The sequence below is a fragment of the Polypterus senegalus genome, chromosome 17, assembly GCF_016835505.1.
Source record: "Polypterus senegalus isolate Bchr_013 chromosome 17, ASM1683550v1, whole genome shotgun sequence".
Classification (NCBI taxonomy): Eukaryota; Metazoa; Chordata; class Cladistia; order Polypteriformes; family Polypteridae; genus Polypterus; species Polypterus senegalus.
Window position 1 is genome coordinate 3193505 of NC_053170.1, and position 13121 is coordinate 3206625.

The following is a 13121-nucleotide window of genomic DNA, read 5'->3' on the forward strand; positions in this document are numbered from 1 at the left end:
TGGAAGGGTGGATTATTGATCACTGAATTGTGTTTAATTATATTAGTATTGTGTAGAGGAGGGTGCTTGTGCACTGTATTTGTCCAAATAAAAATTATTATTGGACTTTTACCTGGTGTCTGACTTATTGTCTGAGGGTTCAAGGGGACGACAGCGCCCCCTATCTGTCACACTTATTAAGTTTATTACATAGAAAATCACCCGAAAAATCACAGACCATTGAGAAGTGTGTGAACTGATGACATGAAGAATCGTCTTCACGCTGAACTGGAATCGTCCCTGCATATATCAACATCATCCAGACGATCTGGATCTGCATAATTAGATCCGGACCACCCTGTACATTCTCGTATGATCCAGTAACTTCCAATGCTGCGAACCGAGAACCCCGAATGCGCTCGAAAGAACGAGAATAACATCTGCTGATCTAAAAACGCCACAATCAGACAAGGGAGAGCAGAGTCGAATTGAATCGTATGAGGCGCCTAAAAACCGCGAGTGAATTTAATAAGATAAACTGGTAGTGCATACTGTGTGTAAATAAATTACGATAAAGACTTTTTACTTAAACGTGCGCACGTCGAACATCAAAGTGAATAATTATTACTCCGTAATTTTATTATGGATCAATGGTTAAAAACGGGTGGGTTTATCAAGTCTGACAAAAAGCTGGACGAGCAATCAATTGCTTCTTCTTCTACTTCAGTCCCTGATTTGGTACCAACACAGGGTGACGATACTGAAAGTTGTAGTGAGCTACCGTCTCTCCACACTGAAAGCAAGGAAAAAACAGGCGACCATAGTAAGACAAAAGAGAAGAAACAAAAATATGACAGCGACTATTTACGAATGGATTTTTATTTTACCGGGGATGAGTCAGAACCTAAACTGCTTTGTGTAATTTGTAATAAAGTCCTGGCCAACGGCAGTTTAAAACCATCACTTCTTCGTAGACACATTGAAACAAAACATCCAACATATAAGGATAAACCTGTAGAATAACGACTACACAGGGGGTTCACCAATTGTATCCGGTTTATTGAAGGGGTTCACAAGGAGAAAAACGTTGAGAATCGCTGCACTAAGGATTATCTGACTCCAGTCAGGTACACCAGGTGACAAAAACCCTGCAATCCGATTGGCTGTCCAGCAGAGCAGCGCAGGTCTGCAGTTGGACCCATCACGTTGTGTCTCTACTTTAACAGATCTTAAGCCCCGCCCCCTCAGTGGGAGGAGGCATAGACATAGAATTACTAGACGCCACATGACCAGCAGCATCGTACGTCAACGTCGGCGCCATATTGCGAGTGGCACTGCTGTGGAGTGAAGTGATGAATAATGCGCTGCTTGGGTTTATACAAACCGCTGTACACTCCAAACCAGAGCCCGGGGGATTACATTTCACAGGTAAGGCTGAACGATAGTTTTGGTTACATTTGAATTTGAATAATATAATCTTAGCACTCATGGTCACCTTACAATAAAATTAAACAACATTAGTAAAATTAAAACAAGAGAATGATAAATCAAAAAGCAATAATTAGCAAACAAACAACGATAACTGGCAGTAACACTGCAGAATTCACAATTGGCATGCCAGCTTGAAAAGATACGTTTTGAGGGCAGTTTTAAAATGTGTTATTGAGTCGAGCTGACGGATACGAGAGGGAAGAGAATTCAGGAGTTGAGGAGCACCAGGAGAGACGCTCGAGATCTCATAGCACCGAGTCTGACGTGTGGCACAGAAAGTCGAGCTGCAGATGAGGATCTGAGTGAGGAGAGGAGTGCCAGTCTGGAGGAGATCAGCGAGGTGTGGAGAGCTTTAAATGTTCAGAGCGGGATTGTGTGTCGTATTCTGTAGTGAACTGGGAGCCAGTGACGTGAGAGAGAATCGGTGTGACGTGTTCAGTGGATTTACAACAGCAGGTTATCATCCTGGCAGCAGAATTTGGAAGAAGTTGTAAGCGATGGACACGTTTTAGTGGGATGCCAGCTGGAATAGCATTACAGAAATCTATATGTGAGGTGACTCGGGCATTGACCGATACTTCAGTACTGTGTTGTGCAAGAACAGGACGAAGTCTAGAAATGTTTCGGAGATAGAAGAAGGAAGTCTGTGAAATGTTACTTATATGGGAGGAATTATTTAATAATAATTATTATTATTTAATGATTGCCATTATTAGTGTATAAATGGATATAAATAATTGCATTTAAACGATTCGCCAAAATCTGTTGTATGTAAACGATACTGTTTTAAGCGTTATTGTTTTTTCATCAGAAAACCCGGTTTCCACGTCTAGTTTAAATGGCACTGTTGCCACTCACAATATGGCGGACGCGCTGACCTATCGTGTCGACTGGGCAACACAGTGAATGCGGCGTCTATCTATACGTCAGTGGTTGGACCCATCACGTTGTGTTTGTACTTTAACATACCTTAAACCCCGCCCCTTGGTGGGAGGAGGAGACATCTGAAATGAGTTGACCCTTAGGCCCCGCCCCTTCAAACGTTAGAGGACATTTGACTCCATTTGAACAAACTGTAACTTTTCTCACTCATAACATTAAGAAAATATAAAAACAATGGTCGACTCAATAAAATCTGCAGTCCTTGCCAAGCCGAGCGCGTATCTTTTTTGATCTGATGTACTTTTTATTCATTTTAAAACTCATACTAAACAAGTCATTCGATTCAAATGTTCATCTGCGATTTCTAGCAAAATAATCCATCGGCCCGTTCATTTAAGAGCTCATTCCGTTTTGTTTTATTTAATTCAGTTTACATGTTCGTTATGGCCCTCCTTGATCTTTATTTGTCTTGGCCGTCGTCTTCAGTTCCCTCACGTCTCTCCTGCTGGTGTCAAGAGCTGAGGGAAGGCGCTCGTGATCTCTCACTTGGTAATCCGACTTTAATTACAGCTGACGATTTGCCGAGCAGTTGGCGCACATCGTTCACTCCCGTCTGCGCGACACGATTCGCCGATGCCCGTTTAATTTGGCCTCCCCTCTGCTCCCTGCCGCGCGCGGTGCTTACGCATCTCATTTCGGCTATGCGCTTTATCTTCTTTATTCATAGCAGTCGCTTTTCATTTTCAAGTACTGCCCTCCCCCCTAAACAATGCCGTTTTAATTAATTTCGAATTTGCCGTCTAATGGAATTCTTACTCTAACTGAATTTATTTTCCGACTTCCCATTTCACAAAGCACTGAAAGGCGCACACAATGAAATGTCAGCCTTGCATTACAAATCGCCCAACTTCAGAGAGCGATTCAAGCGTGCTGCGGCCTCCGTCGCCGGCCTGTTGGCACTTTAATGACAGTCGGCCTGAAGATGAGCGCGCTTTGGCTACGATCGCGGACGTCATGTGACGTCATCGCCTTTGATTACTGTCGGGCGGCTCGGAGCGGCCCTCGTATTCCGAGCGCAGGTGCGGAATGGAGACGAACGGGCCCTGTGAGAGATGTCACGAGATGAGTCACGGAGGCCTCGGCTGGCCTTTCACCTAGTCAGTATGCTGCTGATGTTCACCTGCACTGCTCTCACCTCCACCTCTCTGGAGCACCGTACATTTATGGCCACAGCCGAGCAGAAATGCGCCTGTTCATATTCAAGTGGAGCAAGGTGGCTGTTTGGGTACACCGTTGGGACGAATCTACGGCGAATGGTGACAATGAACAAAGTGAATCTGAATCGAATGGCTGGATGAACGGACTGTAACCTCCATACAGTAACGACGGTTCAACGGCTTAAACGAAAAACGCCAAACCCTGAACCCCCGATGATTCTGAGAGGTCGTTCATTTAACAGGCTGAAAACTTCAGGTGCAATTAATAACTTGTGTCCTGGTGACCGGCAGATGACAAAGATAAGTGGAGAATGGCGTGAGGTCGTTAGTGGGGCACCTCAGGGGTCTGTCCTGCAACTCTAAAGTTGTTCTGATTTACATTGTAACGGGCATCAGGCATGGGCTGGCGTTCTGGCCGGGATAGTTCACGGACCATTACCTAGCCGGGAGGTCAGTTTGTTGGAAGAATAGTTACACAGATTATTCAGCTCCCCAAAACAGTAGTTGACAGTCCTCTTGAACAACGGTGCCTGTGTGGATACCCGCATGGCAGGCTGGGAGTTGTAGTCCAGTAGAGTAGCTCTGCGGTGTTACATCTGTGCCACCAGGGGGAGCTGCAGGGACGAATCGTTCTCTCTTCAGGGAGTTCACACCTGACCCAGAAGTACCTTCAGCCTGTAGAAGTAGAAGTGCCCACGGGTCTGGCATAAAGGGGGCAGAGCTTCCCGTATGGGTAGTGAGAGTAGGGAGGCAGTTGACGAAGATTGCCAGGAGGAAAGAGAAAAAGGAGAAGGTGGAGAAAAGAAGAATTGTGTTATGAATTGTGTTATGTATTGTATCACGTGTGCCGATTTGTTTCATAATGAATCTTCATTTGAGTTTGTATTGTGTTGGCGCCACCTACAGGTCACAACATTAATAAGTAAACGTGTAAAATCTGCAGATGATTCTAAAATTGCAGGAATGGCAGACACTGATGGAGGCAGCAAAAACAATTCAGAAAGAACTAAACAAGCTTCTGAAGTGGGAAAACACTTGGAAAATGGAGACTAATGTAAGAAAGTGAAAAGCACTACATGTCGACAAAAGGAACATCAATAAATATAAAACTGGATGCCTGTCTGTTCCATCCAACTCTCTTTGACCAGTCTGGACTGAATTTTGCGTTTTTGCTTTCTTGGACCATACAGACCTGACAGACTACTTTGAAACCCCAAATTTTGGCAATGGGGGTCCCGGAGTTCCTGCAGTTTGCCCAACAGTGCCACCTGCTGGCTCAGAGTAAGTGCAACATCCAAACAGACTGAAGTCAGCTTAGCATACAAAGTGGCCGGCGCTTAACATGACTTACGTGAGAAACGTTGCACGCCGCTGCTGTCTACTGCAATATAAAATGGAGTGTCGTGCGCTTTGTGTTGAGTGGGCCCGATCGAGAGGGGAAGAGAAAGAGAATCACAGTTTAGTTGTTTAGCTCCTGCTCTGTCGGCTTTTCTTCGTAATCTGAGCTGTACAGACAAAGATGACTCAGAAACGTCGGCATTCCTGGTTATAACCCATCAAGAAGTATCCACAATTCTGAATTCAATTAACCTAAAAAGAAAAAAAAATCTCGACTCACTAGAGCAGGGACATCGATAAAGAGGCGGTGTGGAGGACGGGTGGGACAGTTGACAATGACAGCAGGGTCACCATTTCAAAAAATGCAGAAAGCTGGTTTGTTTCCTTAACCCCTTCTCAAATATGTGGGGGCAACGGTTAGAGCTTTGGCGAGTTAATTCTAAATCCATGATGGGAGAAGCAACCTCTGGAAAAGGATTGAGGGGTCTATGTGGACACAACATTTTCATCATCTAAGCAATGCACCCAAGCAACTTAAATCGTAAAACTGTTGAATAGAAAACGAGGGACGTGGTGCTCAGACTGTAGGGGGCACTAGAGAGACCACCTCTGGAGTATTGGGTGCAGTTCTGGTCACCACACTACAAGAAGGACAGAGGAGCACGTGAAGCTGTGCAGAGGAGAACATCCGGGGACTTGAGGACACGTCCTACTGGGACAGCCTGTTTAGTCTCAAGCAGTGGGGACCTCATCCAGGTCTTCAAAGAAGATCCAGCAGAATTCTCTCAGCTAAACTATGAATGACAAAGTCAAGGAATCAAAAACAAATAGATGAAAGGCACTATATAATAGATAGATAGATAGATGAAAGGCATTATATGATAGATAGATAGATAGATGGATAGATAGATAGATGGATGAAAGGCACTATATGATAGATAGATATATAGATAGACAGATAGATGGATGAAAGGCACTATATGATAGATAGATAGAAATATAGATAGACAGATAGATAGATGAAAGGCACTATATGATAGATAGATAGATGGATGAAAGGCACTATATGATAGATAGATATATAGATAGACAGATAGATGGATGAAAGGCACTATATGATAGATAGATAGATGGATGAAAGGCACTATATGATAGATAGATATATAGATAGATAGACAGATAGATGGATGAAAGGCACTATATGATAGATATATAGATAGACAGATAGATGGATGAAAGGCACTATATGATAGATAGATAGATGGATGAAAGGCACTATATGATAGATAGATATATAGATAGACAGATAGATGGATGAAAGGCACTATATGATAGATAGATAGATGGATGAAAGGCACTATATGATAGATAGATATATAGATAGATAGATAGATGGATGAAAGGCACTATATGATAGATAGATAGATAGATAGATAGATAGATAGATAGATAGATAGATAGATAGATAGATAGACTTTACTTGTCTGCAAGAGGAACTTAAAACTTAAAAGTTGGCTCAGGCTTCAGGGAGCCCCCCATTGGCCGTTTCTCTGGTCCATTAAGCAGTGCCACCTTTTAGGGACTTCCCACTTTTTATACTGTCTGGGTCAGAAGGGGCGGGACTTCTCTGTTTTAGTAGTCCTCATTGGATGTCTACTTGACACTGTGAGGGAAACAAAAGAAGACAAGACCATTAGCACCAGCGCCCCCTCTTGTCCTGGCAGGGTATCACATTCCTAAAATGAGCCTGAAAGGCGATTCTCTGATATGACAATATATAGATATATATAAATAAAGCAAACACTAAGCCCCCAGATGCACATAAGACCCTGTGGATCAGTTAATGGAGAGGTGCTGCTGTCCATAGCAGGCTTGTAGCTGGCAGTAGGATGGCCAGGCCTGTCCAGGAGTCCATCAAGAGTTCTGTGTGGTAACATTTGAGTCCAGGAGGTCCAGCTTGTTGTTCCATCCAGAGTTGCCTGGTCGAAGACCCCAGAAAGATTCATCTTGACAATATTGATAGCAGAGTGAACCATTTCTGTTGTTTTTCATTTCTATTTATATAGTGCCTTTCACATACCCAAAATGATTCACAGATATCCAAAGGAACACAACAGGAACAAAGCAAAGATGACATGAATGACAATGGATACCAATGAATATGAAAACATCAAACACCAAGTAACACAGAGTGCTGTCTGCACACAGCGCGGTGTGCTTACAGTATTCTTCATCATTATTGCAGGTGGGTTTCCAGTGCCACATTTAGCGAGTGGCTGTGCCAGCGGCAACAATTCCCTGAATGGGATGCCAGGCCATCACCGGGCATGCTGCCGCCTACACACGCAGGCCAATTTCGAATCTGCGGAGCAACATGGAGATTTGCAGATAAAAGAAGGAAAAAAAGAGCCAGAAGATTAATGGATTAAAAATAATGTTGTCAGTAAGGGGTGTCTGCCATGGACTCGGGGTCCCGTTCAAGGTTGGTCCCTTCCCTCTAACTAATGCTGTCTGGATGGCTACTTGAGAGTTTATTAAAGGGGGGATGAAGAAGAACTTTGAGAATTAATGGATGGCTTGCAGTAATGTGTTATTTTACATATTATTAGTATTACAAATATAACAAATATAAAGAGTTGATAGTTACGGCAAGAAGAAAGGTAATAACAGAAACACTACATCGTGTTGATGTTTTAATTTTTATATTATTTCTCGGTCATCTATTTGTCCATCTGGTTACAGAACAGGGATGTCCTTTAGCTTATATAATTACGGGACATTGTTTTTTTTTTTTTTTTAACTTCTACTGAAGTTTAAAGCCTTGGAATTGTACCTTGGTATTGTCACTTTGGGTTAAAAAAAGCCTTGTAAAAACGGGACACAGGCTCACAATGGTGACTTCGCTCTCCGTATCAGTAATTAAATAGAAAGTTCCCGGATGAGCCACTGGCCCCCTCGTGATTGTTCCCCAAAAATGGATAGTCTTGGGAAAACGGACGGATGGATTCTCACTTGAAATTCTCTCAAAAGCATCATACAGTACATCGCAGCTGTTAAAATGCAACATTATGTGTCGCTCAGTACAAAAAATTAAAAATGCTTTACACCCAAATGCGCTCTCAAAATCGATTAATGGGCTGAAATGAACTGCGTCAGAAAGATAATGAAACGTCAGAGAGCAGCGTAAGGGAAATCAAAAAGTAGAGCGGCAGCGCCACCCTGTGTGCATAAGGTGTCATTGCCGGTCAGCCCAACCCTACACGAACAGAAACCTTTCCAGTTTACTGCATGCGAATTCAAATTTGTATTGCGTTGAGTTACACCTTGAGCTCAAAACAAAAATGATACTGAATAACAATAAGTAAGAATGACAATTCATTACATTTTCAAGGTACTCAAAACACTTTACACAGTGAGTGGGAAGCCACTTCAACCACCCACTTGAATGATGCGACAGCAGCCATTTTGTGCCAGTATGCTGAGCACACGTGAGTTGTTTGGGAGTGAAATGAACTTCCTACCTTTACACAGTAGAGAAATGAAACTTGAACAAAGTCAGCAGACTTATTTTCCCCTGCAAGGTTATGGAAGCCGATTTATGGTGGGTTGCATTCGATAAGCTTGGCACACCTGTAGGGCACCATACGTCACCAAAGCACACTTGACTTCTCCACCAGACAGTGTGCCATAACGTCCTTAAACATTGAATTCTTTTCACTGTATGTAATTAGGTGATACATGTTTGCTATTCTGCGGTGGGTTGGCGCCCTGCACAGGGTTTGTTTCCTGCCTTGCTCCCTGTGCTGGCTGGGATTGGCTCCAGCAGACGCCCGTGACCCTGTAGTTAGGATATAGCAGGTTGGGTAATGTCTGATGGGTAGCATGGCGTTATTACATCAGAGACCTGAACCAATTTCTATGCCAGTCACTCCAAGTATGAAGTTTTCTCCAGGTGTTAACTGTTTCACCCCAAAGGCACACAGGTTAGGCACACTGGCAGCTATAAGCAGACCCAGTGTCAGTGTAAGTGTGTGGGGCCTCTAATAGACTGGAGTGCCATCCAGGGTCCATTCCTGCCTTATGCCAAGGGGAGTGGGGATAGGACTGAGCTCCATATATCAGAATAACAGAGCTTGGAAAATGAATGAATAAATTAATGACTGAAGGGCGGCACGGTGGCACAGTGGTAGTGCTGCTGCCTGGCAGTTAGGAGACCTGGGTTCACTTCCAGGGTCCTCCCTGTGTGGTGTTTGCATGTTCTCCCCGTGTCTGCGGGGTTTTCCTCCCACAGTCCAAAGACATGCAGGTCAGGTGCATTGGTGATCCTAAATTGTCCCTGGTGTGTGGGTGTGTGTGTGCCCTGCGGTGGGCTGGCACCATGCCAGGGGTTTGTTCCCTGCCTTGAACCCTGTGTTGGCTGGGATTGGCTCCAGCAGACCCCCGTGACCCTGTAGTTAGGATATAGCGGGTTGAATAATGAATGAATGGATGGATAGTTTAAGAGACCAAAGAGTCCAGAACTGAACACGCGGAGGTAAGATGGCGGTTTTAAGGGCTAGTGGAGGAAATGATGTCAAATTATGTATAAAGGTTGGATAATGACTGACTGACATGGTGATTTAATTTTATATGGCAATGTTTCTTTATACAGCTTAGTGATAATAATAATAATAAGAATAATAAGATATTGTAGCACATATCTCACTAGCAAACCTACTGCTTCTTTTCCGCCCTCCTCATTTACTGATTGCATAGCAGAAATCAAATCCTGGTTTTCTTCAAATTTCCTTAACTTAAATACAAGTGACAAAACTGAGGTTCTCCTCATTGATATAAAATCCACATTATCCCAAACTGATCCTTTTTCCTTTGTTATTGACAATTCCTCTGTCTCCCCTTCCCCACAGGTGTCATCCTTGACAGTACTTTATCCTTTCAGTCTCACATCAATGACATCTCTCGGCCTTCATAACGTTAATCGTATTCAACTCCCCACACCACTGCTATCCTTGTTCATAGTCTTGTCACTTCTCGCCTCGATTATTGCAATTCCCTTTTCTTTGGTCTTTCTCGCAAATCTCTTTATAAGCCTCAGCTGGTCCAGAATTCAGCTGCCCACCCACATCATTACTAGGACCCCCCCTCTATTCGCCATATGACTCCCGTCCTGCAGCAGCTTCATTGGCTTCCAGTTCAGTTCCGAATTCAATTCAAAATTCTCCTACTAACTTTTAAGGCTCTCCACAACCTCGCCCCTCCATTTCTGTCTGACCTCCTCCATGTTGCCATTCCCTCCCACACCCTGAGATTCTCTTCCTCCATCCACCGAACTGTCCCCTTCATCCGTCTTACCACCATGGGGGGCACAGCATTCAGTTGCTCTGCTGCCCAACTCTGGAACTCACTACCATCTGAGCTTAGAAATATTGAATCATTTTCACTTTTCAAATCTAAACTTAAACCTCATTTGTTTAAAGCTGCTTATTCTCTTTGATTACAATTGCTCTGTCTGATTTTAACTTTTGTATTTTACTTTTCATAGATAGATAGATAGATAGATAGATAGATAGATAGATAGATAGATAGATAGATACTTCGTTAATCCCCAAGGGGAAATTCACATAGATGGCCGTCCTGTCCAGGGTTTGCTCCTGCCTTGTACCCTATGGCAGCTGGGATAGGCTCCCATAGCCCTGCTCTGGAGTGAGCAGGTTAAAAAAAGACATGCCATGTTCATTCTATTAATATATACAGTATTTTGCAATCAGTTTGTTATGGTGACCTTTATACTGTGACCCATTAATATTAGCCATTGTAAACACTATTATCATTTGAAAACAAATTCCTATGCTTTTTAAAAAATACTCGGTATACTCGTATCGATATCGATTTCAAAGAAACAGTGGAATCGGCCATCTCTACTTTTCGCGCTCCCGCCTTTGGAAGCGTGGTGACGTCACCGCTGGTTGAGCGTCGAGGGGGCGGGCTCAGACTTTTAAAAAAGAGGCGTGTCCTTCCGTGGTCTCTGTTTCTCATCTGTTGATGCCTCGTGTTGCTGTCGGTTCTTCAGATTCCAGAGTGACATGTTGACGGCGGTGCTACTTGTCATCCTCGTGGCTCTCTTGGTGTGGCTCTTTAAACGGGGTCCCCGCGACTCTGCGCCAAATCCCTTCGCGGAGGACACCTGTAGGCCCCCGAAGCCTCTCGTGACGGACAAGGCAGCGAGGAAAAAGGTCCTCAAACAAAGTGAGTGCAACACTTGACAGTGGGCATGTTGGAGGGCAGCCGGGAAACTCGCTTGCTTTTTTTCCCTTTGTGTAGCTGTTCTTATTCCCGTAAACAAACGCTCTGCTGGCGACACCACTTGCCGTCCTGGGGCCTCATGTATAACGCCGTGCGTAGCACTCGCACTATAACATGGCGTAAGCACAAAAGCCGAAATGTGCTTACGCACAGAAAAATCCAGATGCAGGAATCTGTGCGTACTCCAACTTCCACGTTCTTCCGCTCCATAAATCCCGATCAGCGTGAAAACTGACGCTTTATGTCCCGCCCCAAATCCTCCCAGAATTACGCCTATTTGAATATGCAAATCAATATAAATCGCCCTTAAACTCAGCCTTCTGTGAAAATACAATGGGAAAAGTACGGGGGAAATATAAGAATTTCAGCGAATACCAAGTGGAGGCAAAGGAAAAACATACAATTTGTTCAAATAAACCGTGGAATAATCAACAAGAGGAAGTTGATCGAGTGACATAGCGTGTTGGAGAAACTTGAAAGCTCACGTTCACAAAATCGCACAGTGCCGGAAATAAAAAAGAAGTCACATATCAAAGTCGCCGTGAAAAGCCGAGTTGTAGCCCACTGTCTGAGTGTCACATGACAGCTTATTAGGGTACAGAGAAAAAAAGGCACACAGTGGGGAAAAAGTACGAAATGTCAACTTCAATCTCGACATTTCCACTTTAATCACGTAGTTTATTTTGTATGTTGTAGAACATCATAAACTTCATCTTAAAATCGTTTAATTAACCAGTTTCTCAAATCACATCGTAATTAAAGTATCGCGTTAAATACTGAAAGCTGAAAGAAGAAGAAGGTGCAGTGAGAGTAACAACGCTAAAGCAGTTCTGCTATCTGGACTACTATGGCTGTTCCCTGGACCATTCTATTGTTACAAGTTAATTACAATCAGATGCGTTACTCTAATAAACAATATGCGGTTAGTTTCTGTGTATTTATAAAATAAAGAGTAACCACACAGGAACAGTAGCACTGCTTTGACGCTGGGTGCCGCCAGTCTGTAAAACCAAGCGGAGAACTTGCGTACGACAAGACATGAGGAACCGTGGAAAAGTGCGTGGCTTTCATACATCGCCATTTGAACGTGGAAAAGTTCTTACGCAACATTTCTGTGCGTACGCGCCGTTTCTACATGAGGCCCCTGGACAGTAGCGTGACGCCAGGCGACTATGTTTTTATTTTCACCTTTTACCGGCGGCCGTCCTCTGTGCCCCGGCGGGCGGATTCTGCCTGAAGGCACCGTGGGTTTGTGCCGCCCGTTTGACTTTCAAACAGCGTGGCGCCGTGTCGTGTCGTGGTGGTTCGAAGTCCAAAAAGTGAGTTCAGAGTCCGGAGGGAATGTCAGTGGGAAGGAGGAGGTGGGCACTGGAGCCCAGTTTAAGCTTTTCATCCACTCTTAATTGGCGACGCTGGCTTTCCGTAGTCCTTTTGTAATTTATGGACTCCTTTATAATTTTACTCAAGTCGCATATAGAAAGTTTTAAACTTTAGAGTCTGCAGTGTTTCCTGCTCCACCTGTTCCTCTTTTTTTTTCTGATTCAGAGGCGCTTGTCCATTCATCACATCAACCATCCTGACTTGCCGGACATCTCAGAAAAGCTGCCCCAAGCCCGCCATGAGCAGGACAGACAGACAGCATTTTATTTGGCTTTTCACAGAAGCTTAAATAGAGTCTTCTGTTTATATTCTCGCAAGCAACAAATACACACCAGAGTGACCAAAAAAAGAGAGAAAACTTAATTTGGCTAAAGATAAAAAGAGCACAATAAAGACGGTTTGCACCCCACCGTTAATCCGATTTAGGAGAAGCATTTTTTATTATAAGAAACATAAAAATATGTTATCTGCAGTATTTCTAATATTTAAAACGTAAAGCTTATAATAAAAGTGCGGTCACATTGCGTAAGA

The 13121-nt window shown here is 43.7% G+C and overlaps 1 protein-coding gene across 1 annotated transcript in view; it reads left to right on the forward strand.

Annotated features, from left to right (window-relative positions):
- The first annotated feature begins 10902 nt into the window (after positions 1 to 10902).
- The window catches only part of LOC120518226 (all-trans-retinol 13,14-reductase-like), a 91114-nt gene continuing 88895 nt past the window's right edge, over positions 10903 to 13121 (forward strand). The window contains exon 1 of the mRNA XM_039740914.1: positions 10903 to 11153. Within this exon, the coding sequence (XP_039596848.1) occupies positions 10991 to 11153 (163 nt within the window). The 5' untranslated portion in view covers positions 10903 to 10990. The remainder of the gene's footprint in view (positions 11154 to 13121) is intronic.